General features: G+C 37.1%; 1 protein-coding gene across 4 annotated transcripts in view; it reads right to left on the minus strand.

Annotated features, from left to right (window-relative positions):
- Positions 1 to 14,154: 14,154 nt before the first annotated feature.
- The window catches only part of sipa1 (signal-induced proliferation-associated 1), a 54,126-nt gene continuing 51,169 nt past the window's right edge, over positions 14,155 to 17,111 (minus strand). Inside the window, exon 16 of one of the 4 annotated variants that reach the window (XM_081358778.1) lies at positions 14,155 to 15,255. In XM_081358778.1, the coding sequence (XP_081214904.1) occupies positions 15,112 to 15,255 (144 nt within the window). In that variant the 3' untranslated portion in view covers positions 14,155 to 15,111. The remainder of the gene's footprint in view (positions 15,256 to 17,111) is intronic. The other 3 variants (XM_081358776.1, XM_081358777.1, XR_014029632.1) reach the window with 3 other exon arrangements.

A 17,111-nucleotide genomic window follows, 5' to 3' on the forward strand; every position in this document is an offset into this window, starting at 1 on the left:
CTTGCAGCAAGGGTTGCTCCCTCCACCCTCAAAGTACATGTTGCCACTATTTCAGCATATCACAACTACATAGATCGCAAAACAGTAGGAAAGCATGACCTGGTCATCAGGGTCCTTAGGGGGGCGAGACGGTTAAATCCTCCTCGACCCCCATCCATACCCTCCCTGGTGCTCCGAGCACTCCAGGATGCTCCCTTTGAGCCTTTGCAATCAGCAGACTTAAAGCTTCTGTCCATGAAGACTTTGCTGCAAGTTGTACTGGCCTCCATCAAGAGGGTAGAGGACCTGCAGGCATTTTCAGTCAACGAATCGTGCCTAGATTTCGGGCCGAGTGACAACCACGTTTTACTGAGGCCTGGCTATGTGCCCAAGGTTCCTACCACTCCCTTCAGAGACCAGGTGGTGAACCTGCAAGCGCTGCCCCAGGAGGAGGCAGACCCAACCCTGGCTTTGCTCTGTCCCGTCCGCGCTCTGCGACTGTACGTGGACAGAAGTCAGCGGTTCCGCAGCGTACTCCTTCCTAACAGAAAGAGCACGCTTTCCCAGTGTTATCCAATAATCTCACTGTATGGGTTTTCACGAAACAAAAGTGACAGATAAACTCTGTGTAAGCTTAACTAGTGTAAGCTTAACTAGCTTAACTAGTACCTCTCCTATCATCCTTCTAGGCAAGGGGTCAGCAGCTGTGGCCCTTTGGTTGGGATTCCTATTCGTCGGTCCTCATGTGACGTTGAATGACCGACTGAAGAGGAACGTCTCGGTTACGTATGGTAACCCTCGTTCCCTGAAGGAGGGAACGGAGACGCCACGTCCCGTCGCCACACCTGCTGTGGCCCGCTGGGGCAGCCAGCTCATTGGCTCGGCTCCTCAGCAAAAAACTAAAGTGCAATCGCACCTGCTGCTCATTATATTCCCGTGCTGCATGGCAGAGCAGCTGTTGCAAATGATTGCACGCCAATGTGCATTGGCTCATTTAGTTTCACTCGAAGTAGATTGGCCTCTCTAACGATATTTCTATTCGTTGGTCCTGACGTGGCGTCTCCGTTCCCTCCTTCAGGGAAGGAGGGTTACCATACGTAACCGAGACGTTACCCTGTGTTTTTATAGGTTTGGTATTGTCTATGTTTTATGTGGTTGTTCTGCTAAGCTTTTTTCCTTGCATTCTCCAGCATTTTCCTTAACTATTAAAGACTGTTTATGTTTGTTAAACTCAATCTTCGTGCAATTCATTGCAACCACCCATGACAGAAACAGGTCTTGAACTTAAAGATAAAGAAAACTTAAAGATAAAGAAAACAATAAACATTGATCCATATGCAAGTGACTTCTATGCTGAGTCTTCTGTTTTTTTTTTAGAGAGAGACTGCTGCAAAGTTGCTCCCACCAAATGATTTAAGTTGTTTCTTATCAGACTGTCTCTCCTGCTCTCTTGTGTAGGGCATATTTTTTCAGCTTACATTTTGTGATGCTATATATGGGTAAAATCAGCGCCTCTGCTGCAGAACCGTCCTCTCTGTCATCACAAAACATAAAAATGAAACAAGTGATGCCACACACGAAGATCAATGTTGACCACTGCAAGTTGGGGCAGCCAGCCCCAAACGTGCCATTGTCCAAGTTTGGAACAGTTTGTTGTCCTGGTTTGGTCTGTTTGTCAGTAGGTATAAATCTGCAGCTTCATTCAGGAAATATCAAAACATTCGATTATATAAGTACACTAATTGTAATTATACCTTTTTTTTCAACTTGCACAAACTACTGTGGACTGAAAGTGACACTTATTTGGATGTGTTGAAAGTAATAAAGCAAATGTAAAGTAGGCAACTTGATTATAATTTTAACTGCAGTGTGTTATTCAGTATAACATTTAAAGATAATTTATGTTAAATGTACTAAACTGCACCTCCATCATTGCATGACATACACGTTTCAATAGAAATGGCAATAACATTTAGTTAGGCAAAAATGCTTATCAGTACATTCAACAGTACACAGTACCATTTTTCAAAGACAATATAATTATTTACAAGTATAATATAAGTATTTATGTGCCATTGTCCAAGTTTGTCGTATGACCCCCCCCCCCCCCAAACTAGTTAAGCTCAAACCTCGCCTCACAGCCAATTACATTGATCAACTAAATAATGGAGTCAGCTGTCAAGAAAATATTAATCAAGTTCATACAACCGAACAATAATAAAGTTCAATAGTTTAAATTTAAGTGATTACTATTGAACAATAATAAAGTTCAATAGTAATTTCTAGTGAAATTGATACTAGAAAAAGCTGACACCTCCAAGGTTCCCAGAGCCACAACTGATCTGTCATGAAAGGGAAGCTTGGTTGGAAAAGCAGGGGTTGATATGTTCTATGGATTTACAACTATGCTGCTTTTATTGGGTACTTTAAAAGGAGAATCAGACGCACTATAAAACAAGTATTGGTTTTGATAATACAAGTTTTTACACAAAGGAATAAACAACATTTTAAGAAATAAGAATTAAAATGACTGTCAAGAGATAAGGACTCATGCCATATGATATTTCTAGAAATATATATATATTTTTTTAAATTGGACATGAGAGTGGGTCACCATCACCAACATTAAGCACCGGCAGCTGTACTAATACAATAGCACTATATAGGAAGTAAACGTGTAACTACTTGCAGCAAATGCCCTGGATAGGTGAATCTCTAGGATCAGATTGTTTTTGGAACTTTCGGAACCCGTAAGGCAGCAAAATAATTCAATTTAGGTATGTTACAGTAGTTTATATACATTGGTCTGTCTATATCTTCCTCCAACACTCATTACAGGCTAGTTGTATATAGTGATTGGGCATAGCATGGGAATCCACCTTTCAGTGGTGCTGTGACACAGGTGTGAAGGGGTTTTTTACTGGCAGAACAAGCCAGAAGAAGAAGAAAAAAAATATACATTTAAAATAATTGTTAAGTGCTGCTTAATGAAAACCATTTATGATTAATTATTAGGCTATTTTTTAACCATATAAAGAATACAAATCTTATAGCTCTTATAGCTATAGTAATAAAATATAATTTGCTCTATTTTATTTCTGCTGTGTGCATAAATCATGCTCCTCTTCATAGGCTATCATATTGATGCAGAGACACAAATGGGGAAAAATAAAATAAAATGCATGGTACGAACAAAAGCATAACCATGGGATGATGGTGTTAAACTAATGCATGTTTTGTCCGTGATTGTCCTAACCTGTCAGTTGCAGGACCTGTGCGACCCACACAACCAGGAGAAAGCCGAACGCACAGCAGCAGAAGCGCTGGAACGGCCGCCGTCTGACGCTCCATGTCACAGACTTCATTCCGCTCCGTCTGTTCCTCACCGCTGAGTCAGAACATGATCGTAGTAGCCGCAGATTCCTCCTGTCGTTATCCGGGACTGAGAACTACCCTATTACTGAACTAAACTTTTCAGTTGCCTTGCTTTTCTTCATCGCAGTTAACACGTTGCTGTTTCAAACTATTTAGAAGCATCGCGGCGCTAACCTTACGCGCAGACCTGTTCTATATGCTCAGGTATCATCTGCTTCAAAGCGCACAAATGCGCTCACATGCCATTGGATTTGGAAAGGTCGTTGTAAATGGTACCCTCGTTCTCTCTCTCTCTCTCTCTCTCTCTCTCTCTCTCTCTCTCTCTCTCTCTCTCTCTCTCTCTCTCTCTCTCACACACACACACACACACACAGACAAAATCACACCGCTGCCGCTTGAGGGCGGCTCTTGCCATACAGTCGTGTAACGCCGTGGACGACCAATAAGAAAACCCCTTATCACACTCCATTGTCATAATCATTTGTTAACAAACAAATATGAGCTCATTGTTTCTACCTTAAATTATTACTTTGTTTAAATTAATACATTTTTAACTAACTGTGATTTTGTATATATATACATTTCTGAAATTCATAATTTAGATAGTTACCTCTGATAACAGATCACTCTAAATTGTAATGTGGACTCATGCATTTTCTGTAAAGCTGCTTTGAAACTATGTATATTGTAAAAAGCGCTATACAAATAAATGTGAATTGAATTGAATTGAATTTGGGCTAGTGGGGCATAAATTACATACCCAAAATAAAAAGGTGCTGTTCATAAGTCATTCTGAATAGACACATAACCAACATGTATTTAGAAAGCCAACACTTTTTTACAGTTCAAAACTCAGAATTACTCAGACTGTTTTTAATATGGAGATGTATAAGCTCAAACATCAAAAACAAAAGTAAATTAATAAAAATATTAAGAATATAATTTTTATGTATAAACCCAGATAGCACACGTATACGTCTGCAAGATGTCTGTTAAAGATCACTTCATCTGGAAAGCATCTGCTGTTTACTAACATCTGATAGACGTCTTTAAGATGTCAGTTTAACATACATTCTAAAAATCATTACATCTTAAAGACATTTTCTAAATGTCTATTTGACATCTGACAGGAAACGTCCTATAGATATATTGCAGATGAGTTAAACACTCTAAAAAATACGTCTTCCAGATGTAAACATGCACATCAAATAGACGTCTCCGTGATATACCTGTGCTATTTGGGAAAATATTATTTGAATGTAGTATAACAACGTATAACCAAATAAAGTGAGGCCACAGTGTGGTCATGCTTCATTTCAAATCTGAGGATGATATCTCTAAAACTATGCATTTTCTGAAGCATTTTGTAAGACCATGTCGTGAGTTTTTAGAGAAGAATGACAAGATTCTAATAAAATATTTTATTACCCTTTAAAAACACCCATTTGCAGTCTATTGTAGGGATGGGTATCATTAAGGTTTTAACAGTATTACTACTCTTACCGATACTCCTTATCGATCCGGTACTTTAACGGTATTCTTATCGGTTCTTTTTGTTATATAATAAATAAATAAATAAATAAATTTTTAGATCATAATTAATATTGCTTTATATTTTGAAATGTAAAATAAATATCTATAGCAAAATAAGAAGCAATACTTTAACAAAACAAATAAAACATGTATGTTATGCAGAATTAAGGGTGCAGGCTTTTGTGTTTTATATACAGAATACATAGGACACCAAAAACAAAGTACAAACACATGAAAAAAAAAACAAAAAAAAAACTATACAATAAAACAAATATACAAATTATATACCCAGTGCTTTAATTTCAGTAATGTCTACTGACATTACTGTTCAGGAGTAATATGGGCTAAAAAGACATCTAATAAAGTCGTAATGTAAAAGATGTAAAATAACACGGCATAGTTTATCATAGATAGATTAAAGTTTATAAAAGCCAAAATTATTCATTCAAGAGCTGCGACTGATTTTCTCTTTGCCTTTTGTTGTTTGATTCACATTAATGGAGCAATCGTCAGCAGGTTTATTAGACTGCTGCCTCTTTAAGACCAAATGCAGATCTAATCATTATTACGCATATTTTCTCCCAACTATTTACGTCCATTTAAGACATAAACTTTATTTAAGTGAATAAACTGTTTAAGTGAATCTCCAAGACGGCCATTTTGACATATTTTTGTGTATATTTGATCGTTTAGATGCGCAAAACTTTGCTTGTCTCGTTGCGGTGTGTTTCGGAGCGCGCGCCACACTTTTAATAGCCTTTTATTATCAAACGCGTCCCGCAGTTTAGCAACAGTAGCCTAGGCTATAGACTACATTTTACAACAATCACAGATCGTGCAGATTCTGACGTTACGTTTGGGTTTTAGGGAGAAATGACAGCGCACCGCTGTGAAGGGAAGGCGTGCTAGACAGAATAAGGCTTTAGTTTTTAATGGTTATACCTCAAATATCTTCTTTTTTATAATCTGGCGATAAGATAAGAACTGCTCAATTCATGTTCTACAGCCAACGTGCACGTAGCCTTTTGTTCTCACTCAATGAACTTTCACACTTCTGCCGTGAATTAGACTTAATCTTATTGTTTTATCGTTATTCTTTTGTTAGTATTCAGACATTATTTAAAGGAGAACTCCGGTCAATTTTAACATTGAGCTCATTTTTTTGTAAATTTGGAGTGCTGTCAGTACAGAGAACAACGACAAAAATCGGTGTTGCCTACACCGTGTTATCCTCTTGGGCTTCGACCGAAAACAGAAAATAAATACAGGTATGAGCGCTGGCCGAATTAACTTCATTTTTATTCATATCTTTCACATCTACTGCAGTCAGATTCACCGTGTTCACTCTGAAGGAATCATCTAACATGGCTGGGCACTTGTAATGACACATCAAGGATGTTAAGAGGCTAAAAGCAGGTTTAAAACTTGCCCCATTTAAGTCAACAGGGTGAAAATTTTAAAAAGAGGATAACACGGTGTAGGCAACGCCGATTTTTGTAGTTGTTCTCTGTACTGACAGTGTTAAAATTGACCGGAGTTCTCCTTTAAGCAATAAGGGCTGTGCTGAATGTGAATAAGTCATGGCTGAAGTTGTTAGGCACGACGCTAAGCGTGTATCAATGCAACTTTCATGAAGTACAATCACTAAAGGCCTTCCTTCCGCTGGAAAAAAATAGTCCCTGAACGTGAACAGCAACGGAAGTTACATTATTTCGCCATTAGATGGAGGCAAAGACTGTCTTTATGAGAGAGTCTGTCAAAGACTTTTATATTGAAAGGACTGAAACTTGTTGTGCACCCGGAGAAGCAAGATGCAACTGACAAATCATATGTGTTTATATCTATGCTGACAAATGACTAGCATGTCAGGGCACGGGAAAATAACTTAACTGTTAAAAAGACAAGATATCACGGACATTTTTTTTTATTACGAATATATGACTGACCAGAAGGAAAATGCAATATCTACTGTAAATGCAAGCCTTTCTTCTGGCATTACATTGCCCATCTACACCACTTTCATCCCACTATACATAAATCCATCTATTAAGTCTGTCTAGAAAAAAATAAATTAAATAAAATTAAATATGTACTTGCAGATAATGTTAAGTAGCCAATACGTTTAGTAAATAAGTCTTATTTAAAGGAACCATATGTAAGATTGTGGCCAAAACTGGTACTGCAATCACTTTCAAATTACTGTAGAGCGGTGTATTCCCGACTCGAGGTTGCCAGATAGGCTGCAGGATCCTGCAGGAACGTTTGTAGCTGCAGCTGTGGTAACCATAGAGGTGGTAACTAGAGCAGAACTGGCATCCCGGATGCCGAAACAATACTGACTGCTTGATTGGTAGATAGGTGGAGGGTGGCGCATCAGGCCAGAACACAACATCAACATCAGTTGAGGGCTGCAACTTCACTTTTAAATGACAATATCCTGGCCGGACTACTGTTGTCAGTGATATAAGTATTTGAAATGAACATGATTTCTTAATGTCTAGTGACATATCAGGGCCATTTTATGATTAATTGAAATACATTTCTTACATACGGTTCCTTTAAGTGGGTCAAAAAAGCATTTTTTAATTCAAATTTAAACTATAATACATTTTCATTTAATTGCAATTGAGATTCACACTTAAGTAGCTCATACTATTCTTTTAAAATATATTATAAAAACTAGTACTCTATCGCTATATCTGTGTGAGACAATCATATATGTTCAAGCATACCGGTATTCGAACTATTCTTTGTAGGCCTACCTTTAGGAAACCTTGTTCATTTGCAGACAGTTGCATTTATTTTTTGCATAATAAAATTTGGCACAACGATGATACCCTCGATAACATCATTAAGCAAACTGAATCCAATTTTACACTAGCATACTGCATCCTTACAACTAATAACAACTAGGCACTGTTGCGTAACCTTACACCGATGTTCAGCACCAGGTGGCGACATTTACTTTGTGTTTGTTCTCGGGATTCTTCAATCCCTCCAGCAGAATGTACGATAAGGCTATCATATGATAATATTTATTTTACTATTTGATCATGCAGCTAATATTTAAAATTAGTGGCTAAATTAAAGAGAGAGACTATTATGAGACATGCTTAATGCCAAAATACTTTCCATTGTGCAGTGAAAAAGACCAACATAGTTACTCTAAAAGTGGTTGAGTCATGTTTTGGTGTCCTAGGGGCCTTTGGAATATTTTAGCTTAGATATTTAGTTGTAGAACTTTAGTTCCCACAAGGATAGAGAAACAACAAACACAAATCATTTACAGAGCACTGGTGCCTCAAACCTGATAAAACGCAACTTAAGCATGGTGCCAGAGATATGTTTCTCTTCCAAGTTCTGGAAGATATCACACAGTACACTCAAGTCAAATAAAGACAAAACCCAGAGTATTGTTGTCATCAACAGTCCAAAAATACATAACAAAAATAAAAGAGCGAATGTCTCTGAATTCTGTTTAGAAAAGGTCTTTAAAGTTGGCCTGTTTGCAGCCTGTTTGTGTTCTACATCACAATAGCCAGAGTCGTTGCAAATATGGCCACCAAATGAACTGACTTTCTTGCTGGAACTGCCTCAATACACTCCTAGTGTGTGTTTCATCATGCAATTTAAGGTCTGTGAACTAGCAGCATCTGGTTGTTTTTTTTCACAACATGCACAAAGTCGCTTTCCAAAACTTTCACTCTCTCTGCTCCTTTTTGGTGGAACGTGATGCCAACCTTCTATACTTTAAACTTAGCAAATATGAGCTTATGATGTTCCTCAAAAACAGGAAGTTCAGGAGATACAGGAAGCTCACACATCTGGGGATGAACTCCATGGCCATGACAGGAAGCACAGGAAACTCATGGATGATGGAGAGTGTGCAGGGTTCAGGCTGGGCTCATTATAACAAAATTTTGACATTATAAAAACAAAAATAAAACAAAATAAATATGACAACATATATATATATATATATATATATATATATATATATATATATATATATATATATGTGTGTGTGTGTGTGTGTGTGTGTGTGTGTGTGTGTGTGAGAAACTGCATTGAGATGTTAGAATCTCGAACGATTAAAATTAGATGCAAAACAATCAGTTCAGCCATGTTAGTACATACTGTATAAACAGTACTACATTAACGTGAATAGTTAGTATTTGACTACCTTGAAACCGATAACGGCGTCTCTTTCATGATTGATGATAATTGCGATCTGCTCTCGTCCAATTTCCTGCTCCAGGGATTACAGCATTGCCAATTCCAGTGGTCACAATGCTTCCAGTAAGAGAAGTTCCCGAGTCTGTTCCAGTGAGTGAAGTTTCCGAGCCTGCTCTCAAGAGGGAAATCCCAGAGCCCAACTCAGAGAGTATCGCACTGTCCAAAATGGCAAGTCAAGTCACCTTCATTTATATAGCGCTTTTAACAATAATAGATTGTTTTAAAGCAGCTTTACCATGATAATAGGAAATTAAAGTAACAGAGATTGTTTTAGCTTTACAGAAGCTCTAGAATAATGTTATTGTCCAGCTAAAGTTAGTTTTGATTGATTCAATTGCGTAGCAAAGATCATTAGTTATTAACTTTTAGGGGCTGCTTACACTTTGCTTACACTAACACTTATGTGTGTCTTGGCCAAACACAAATCCACACCAGTCCCTTAGCACAGTCCAGAGTTTGCCAGTGATGGCTCCAGCCCCTGAACCCGCTCCAGAGTCCGCTCTGGTTCAAAACCCCACAGCTCCTCCCAAGAAATTGGAGAAATTATAGCCTAGCTTTCGGGTCAAGGCCAAACCTCCCTGGCTCCCTGAGATTCTGGCGCCTTCTTGGCTCGCCCTGGAGGCTTCCTAGCCTGCCAAGCACATCCTTGCGCACTTTCCCTCCAGGACTCCAGGGTGCCCGTCCCCCCTCCCTGGTTGCCTTTTTTGGCACAAGGTCAGGGTTATGTTTTGTTTTGCCTTTGTGATTTTTGTCTTCTGTGTTAGTTTTCCTTTCATCTAGTTTTCCCCATGAGATTCATTCATTCATCCCATTCACCCGTGCCTTGTTAATCACCTCATTTGCTCCATTGTTTGCCCTTGTATATTAGCCCTCAGTTTCAGTATGGTCTTTCTCCTGTATTGATTTGCATTCACATGTATGTTGGTGTTATCTCCCGGTTATTCTCCTATTCATTGTTTTTGAGGTTAGAATTAAAAACTGTTTCAGTTGACTCCTTCATTGTGCTCTTCATCCTCAGCCACATACTGTGACAATTATATACAGAAATGGACCACGGTGAACTTATTTAGACAAATTGTGAACCTTATTTTGTTTTCAGACAGTTTAATATAACTTCTTATATATTACATATTATACTTCTTGTAAATATAACTTTTTAAATCTAAGTCTAGTACAAATGTTACTGTCAACGGCAGTTGTCACAGTTGCTAGGTGACAAGAACAGTCCTCTATAGGCTAGACCATCCCATTTAACAATGCTCAGTCCGACTTTCGCAGCCTTCGAAGGTGTGTCCTTTAAAGTCTGAGTCCTTCGAAGCATGCAGTCTTTGAACTGGGACACAGCCAAAGTAGCTGGAGTAACTTTTCTCTATTTAGGAAAAGTTATTCTATTTTCTCTATTCAGAAAAGAAAAGTTTACTGATATGAGGAGACACACACGGGTGAGTGAAGCATGCAATATAAACACTAATAATAGGCTAGCAAATGAGGGTAAGACAAAAAAAAAAAAGTTTTGGAATAATGATTGAGGTAATGACTTATTTAAATTGTTAATTTTAATAGACCATAAAAGGTTTAGAGAGTGGCATGCTCTCATTTGAACATTTTTGGGGCATCCTTCAGTGTGTAAAAACATTGTGTTGATGTGAAACAAAAATATAGCAAATGTTTTATGAGTTCAGTGACAATACTTAAGACAAATATTTGATACATTTCTGACACCAGCTCGTACAGAAACAAGTTCAGTTTTTATTGCCAGGATCCCTCAGATTCACATAAACAATACTTGATCTCTATTAGTTAAAAGAAACAAGTATAGCTCCAGTGATCACCATACCATTTCTTAGTACGTTTTGACCGGACGGCGTATTCCTGTTGGTCCAGTCATAATTCTTAATAGATTTCACAGACCAGTGTGCATAGTGTGTGGGTTTGTGGTTTGCCATACACCTACATTTTTCATTTTTAATGTGACATATACTTACTTGTAAAAGTGCCTGCTAACTAGTGATTCTGTTCCAGGATCTGATTATTTATGGGATTAGTAGATATCATGGTATTTGTAGGCAGGTTTGGCAATTTAGAACAGTCATTGACATCAGTGTATAGTAACTACAAAGACCTAGGCCTAAGCTTAATCTGTAAATCTGTCCATGGGCATGACATGGATAGCAAAATGACATGAAAAAAGCAACACATCAAGGAATGTTCGGCTAACAGTGGAAAATGTTCATTCTTAGGAGTGGTTCGGATAGTTTGTAAGAGGCTTTTAATTGTACAGTCTGTAAATACCACAGTTGTTGGTAGTGGAACAATACAAAATTTGGCACTACAACAATCCAGTCACAAATTTCCAGTGGACTATTCTAGTTCATCTGCATGCCTTGCATGGCTTCATTCCCTGGAGTGACTGTGGCTTTGTTCCAGTGAAAGCAGGCTGTACTTTAAAAGTCGCATTCAAATCAAAAGGACCAACATTTTGTAAACAACAAAATTGCATCATAATACATAAATCAAACAGTAAGCATTACTATATGATGAAAAGCATTTATGGCTCCATAAAATACCATGCCATAAAAAAAGATAGGGATTAGTTTAACATTTCCAAACCTGTCCCTTTAAGAATTTCAAGTCACAAATGTGTCTGTTAGTAATTTAGTCTAAATGCATTAGTTCTGATTTGTTTTTCAGGAAGGTTTTGCTGATAAAGTGTCCTGATCGTATCATTAATAACAATGAAACTGGAAACCACTTAGGCCACCACCGCAGTTAAGAGTTAACATTTCAGTATTGAACAAAAGGTATAATACAGCTTTGACAGTAAAAAAATAATGATCAAATTATTAAAAACACGAAAAGATGGAATGTCACACAATTTTTTAAGCAGCCACGGTTGTAACTCGCACTGTTCCTTTGAGTTTGTTTCCAGTGTAATTTCAGAGAGTAGTTTTCCACTACGGAAAGTGTCTCGACGGTTGTTGTTGTTGTTATTATTCAGGTAGATCAAAAATATGACCTGCTATCATGTCATGCCTTAATACTCTTACATTTTAAAATAAAATAAAATTAAACATTCATTGGATCACAAATTTGCATCTCTTCCCTTCCAGTTCAAATATACATATCTAGCAATAACATCCACATTTTCAAGATTAATAAGTTATTACATTTTTATAAATACATACACAGATACAGAAGGTGGCTTAGATTGCTTGTTGCACTCGCACGCTTTCTCAGCCTCCTATCTAAAAGACTATGTCGCACACAGATGAACAGGAAATAGTTCTTTTACATTGCTCTTTTGCTAAGTAAACCCCACAAAATGCATTACTGATTGCATAAAAGCTGCAACAGTGTTTTTCCTGTCTGTAACAATTATCGCGCTGCATTCATCAAACTCAACAAATTCTCCACTAATGGTAACAACTAATCAGCAAACTCCAGCTCCATCTGGATATAGACTTACACACATCAGAGGGAAGTAACACTTATTTTGGCTCTACATTTCTTCACAGAGAGGAATAAAGATATAGATTTATAATTTCATTGTAATACATCAGAATCTGCTGGTACCAGGTTATCACAGTGACTCTAAAATAAAAAACCTCAACATTTGAAGGGGAGAAGACATGTATGACGTATGGATATTTAACATTTTGCTTCGTTTCCCTTTGCATGTGGGTTTGTGGTGGTGCCGTGTGATTCACTCAACTTCAGTCCGGCTTGTTTTATGAGTGTGAGTCCAGTCAATATGCTCTTCTTCTTGTCACATTTTCATGTCATTATCAGTGCGGCTTTAGGTGAGGTAAAGAGAGATATTATATGGAAAATAAAAGAGACAAAATAGCAATTTTATAAATATGTGCTGTCTCACAATTCAGTGTAAAGCACTCTAGGCAATTTGTGTGAGAACAAAGTAGAACTGGTCTGGCTCTTCTCTTAATTCTTTGTGAGCAGCAAACACTTGAATCAAATTGGAAGCAATCTTTATTCATAGAAATCTACAACTTTAAGTCATTGCTTCCCTTCGTAACTTAACACTAAGAATTGTTTTCTTCTCAAATCAATGTCTTTCAAGCAGGTGTCTGCAAGGCTCATTCAGATTCAGTGGGATCAGACATAAGACTTCAAAAAAACACATGCGCACACACACACACACACACACACACACACACACACACACACACACACACACACACACACACACACACACACACACACAACACACACAGACAGACACACACACACTCACGAGAATGTAAAATTTCAGATGTCAGACGCTTTGCTGAAATCACAGCTAAACAACGGTGAAAAGGCGTAAAATTAGCTTTTTTTTTCTCTCTCTCTGGTATGCATCAGTAAATAACCTTGATCAATTAAAAAAAAGTGTCCATTGAGTCTAAATTCTAAATTCAACTGGCTATTCAAAGCAGGAATGAGTTGCCTCAAATTATTTGTGCTAAAACAAGGAATATTCCAGCCTCAACTTAAGCTCTGACAACATGCTGTTGATTACCACAGAACACAATTTTGACTTGTCCCTTGTGAAAAAGTACACTTTTAAAAGCATATTTTTAAAATAGAGTACTTATTACAGAAATAATATACTTTAAAATAATATGCTTGAGTGTGAAATGAATGAAATTGTTATTTGCAATTAAATGAAAATGTATTTTAGATTGAATTTATATTAAATGACGTTAGCTGAACTTAACTGAAGCACATCTAAGTAATTTCACAATGATTTCTATTGTCTTTGAAATATGGTTAAAGTGTACTGTTGAATATACCAATTAATGGTAAACTAAAATATACTTTAACATCATTTCTATTGAAAATTGTATGTTATGTAATTAAGTATATTTAAAATATATTAACTTTAAACTAATTTTAAAATTCTAACACAGTTAAAATGATCAAAATAAGTGTACTTCTTTGAAACATGACAAAAGATTATTAAATCTATGATTAAAAAATGCACTTAAGTGTGTTGAGAAACAATCATGAGTGTACTCTCTTTAAGTACACTTAAGTGGCCTTTTATTTCAGTAAGTACAGGTTTTTAAACATATACTTTAAGTATTGAAGTACACTTCAAGTACACATTCAATACAATAAGTGCACTTCTTTTTCACAAGGGTAGTCCTAAACAAAAAAATGTGTTTACCAAAATGCACGTATTTTCTTATTTTCACCATCAGTTTGTATAGCTTTTTGTGTTAGCATATTCACTCTAGAGATAAGTGAGAAGCCAGCCTTTTACCCCATTGCCAACAGAGAAAAGGACAGATCGGGTTCTACCTATTTCTGACACTGTGATGGTTAATAGAGGGTTACAGTCACACTGATATTTTAATAATTTTCTTCTAGTAAGAAACTGTATATACACTGAAGTACATGGTCTGGAACTCCTGAAGCCATTTCAACACAGGTAAGGGGAATGTATTGCTAGGTATCTGGACACAATAGTTTTCTGTGACCATCCGGTTCACTATGTAGGGAAGAAATACTTAAAAGTATAATATGAGATTGAACAGTTAATGTCACTAAATGTCTTCTAAAGTCAGGTCTGAGGGTTGCAAATAATTACTTTTGGATCAGTCAGATGCTTTTGAACTGCTTGTAAACAATATTAGCCAATGTTAAGGGCATGCTTCCAAAACAGTAATGATTAAGTGTTTCCTACGAGACTTGCACCAAAGGCTATCATTGTTAACAAGCTGTCACAGTGATGAGACTATATGTGAATCTAGCCCTGAAAACTGTTTAGGGTGAAACAGAGATTTGGATGACTTGTTAATTATATTAAGTATATTTTGAGTAAGAATGTACTTTAGCCGACCAGGTTGTTTTCGTGCACTTTTCGAGTAAGGCTTATCAATGTTCTTGTCACTTAAGAGAAGTTTTTAGGGCGTTGTTCGCTAGTTTTGCATTGGCCTTTAGATCAGTCTGTTGATCTTGCTTGCTGCCATGGTTGGGCCTTCAATGCTAGCAGGGTTTGTTGACGTTGCAGAGCAGTTCAGTGACCTTAATGAGCCGCGCCACGGTACTCTGGGACTCTTCCTGCAACCGCTGGTTGTTCTGCCTGAGACTTTGCACCTCTGCTTGCAGCGTTGCCTTGTCCTCCTTCTCCTGTGGGAAGCATGCAAACATAATGTCTTTCAGGGTCGAGCGTTCTCACTCTGTATTGATAGGACATATCCACGCCACAAGAGGACAAGTTTACAATATCTCAATATGTTGGTGGTACTGTATGAGACAGATAAAGACAGACGGACGTGATTTCACCAAGTAAAACAAGTTCCTGCATCAACATCCTTGTTGATCCTGGAACAAAATTCCAATCAACCAGTCAGATTTGAGGGAAAGGTTTACAGTTAATGTCGAGTTTAGGCTTACAACAAGGGTTAGGTGCTTCTACACCATTCTTATTCACCTATAATTTCCCTCTGATTTTAGAGACAAGTTATGGATAGAGTTAGGTTTAGGGGTAGAGATAGGGTTAGAACTATGTTTTTGGACAGGATTGTTGCTCCAGGATCAACAAAAAATGATGATCCAGGAACATGTCTTACTTGGCAAAATCACGGCGACCATTGAAGACAACGGCTTGCTTGACACACATTTACCAGCAAATGCCACACACTATTACATGCTGCAACACAAACAATGATCCTTAGATCACTTGCTATACACAAAGTGGATAAATGAGGACTAATGGTTCGTATACACTGAGGCCCTGATTTACTAAAGGTTTGCATATGAGGTAATACATTTTAAAAGTTAGTATGTTGGAGTTTGTAAGATTTTTTAAGGTTTCGAGAATGAAAATATTTTGCTCTTATGCTCACCAAGGCTGCATTTATTTGATCAAAATACAGTAAAAACTGTAATATTGTGAAATATTATTACAATGTTAAAGAACTGTTTTCTATTTGAATGTTTTAAAATGTCATTTATTCCTGTAAAAATTCCTCCACCTTAGAAAAATGTCCTATTTCTTCAGTGGAAAAAGTTAGTACACCCCTACATTTATGAAGTGCAAATTAGAACATTAAACTGGAAGGCCACACTTTATATAAACCTCAGTAAACTGGTCTGGTTTGGTCATTAACCTTAAACAAATAGAAAAGGCAAAATAAAATCGAACTGAAATGCTGTTTGGGGACTTGAAGCAGGCCATATACGAAACCTCTCATCTCTAATATTTATTTGAACAGTATTTATTTAAATATGAACATTGTAAAGGTCAATTTAACACATTCTTGCTGAATAAAAGTAATAAATAAAGGCAGTTCAATGAATTCTGCATGGAGGAATGGGTTAACAATTATTCTAATCAATGTAAGAGACTGATAGACAATTATAAAAAAAATTAAATTATAAGTTATTTCTGCCAAATGGATGCAATACCAGCTACAAAACTGAGGGGCGTACTTATTTTTCTACATTTGGAATATAGTTCTGTATATTGTAGCTTGAACAAGTAAATAAGTAGCTTTTATTTGTTATCTTAGTAAATCAGGGCCTGCATTCTGATTAGCTCTCGATTGTAAAAACAGCCCAAAAGTGGCATCAGACATGCATACACAGGCAGCATCAGTGATATGAAGCATTCAATAAGCAAGAAAAGAAAAATACAGGGCGGATTTTAATGCAATATTCATGTGTCTGAAATATCCTGAGTGATATTCATGCATGAAAAGCAATGATGCATCTAAAAATGGTAGTAATTGATGATAGACTGTTATCTGTGCATGTATAATAATGTTTTATAAGGCCACACTTTTAATCTCAAGGTGACCAAAGGGTTTAGTAGACTATGGTTTACCTAGATGAGTGTGCTGGATATAACTGTGGGACATTATGCAGTCAACCATGCTCAGCCTCTCTTTCCCTTCCTGACCTTATGCCGATAATGTGATCAAACAAAAGAGACCCGAGACCCCAGATCAGCTATATTCATCCTGAGGGGCCTTAATCACAAT

The sequence above is a fragment of the Scardinius erythrophthalmus genome, assembly GCF_964197995.2.
Source record: "Scardinius erythrophthalmus genome assembly, chromosome: 2".
NCBI lineage: Eukaryota > Metazoa > Chordata > Actinopteri > Cypriniformes > Leuciscidae > Scardinius > Scardinius erythrophthalmus.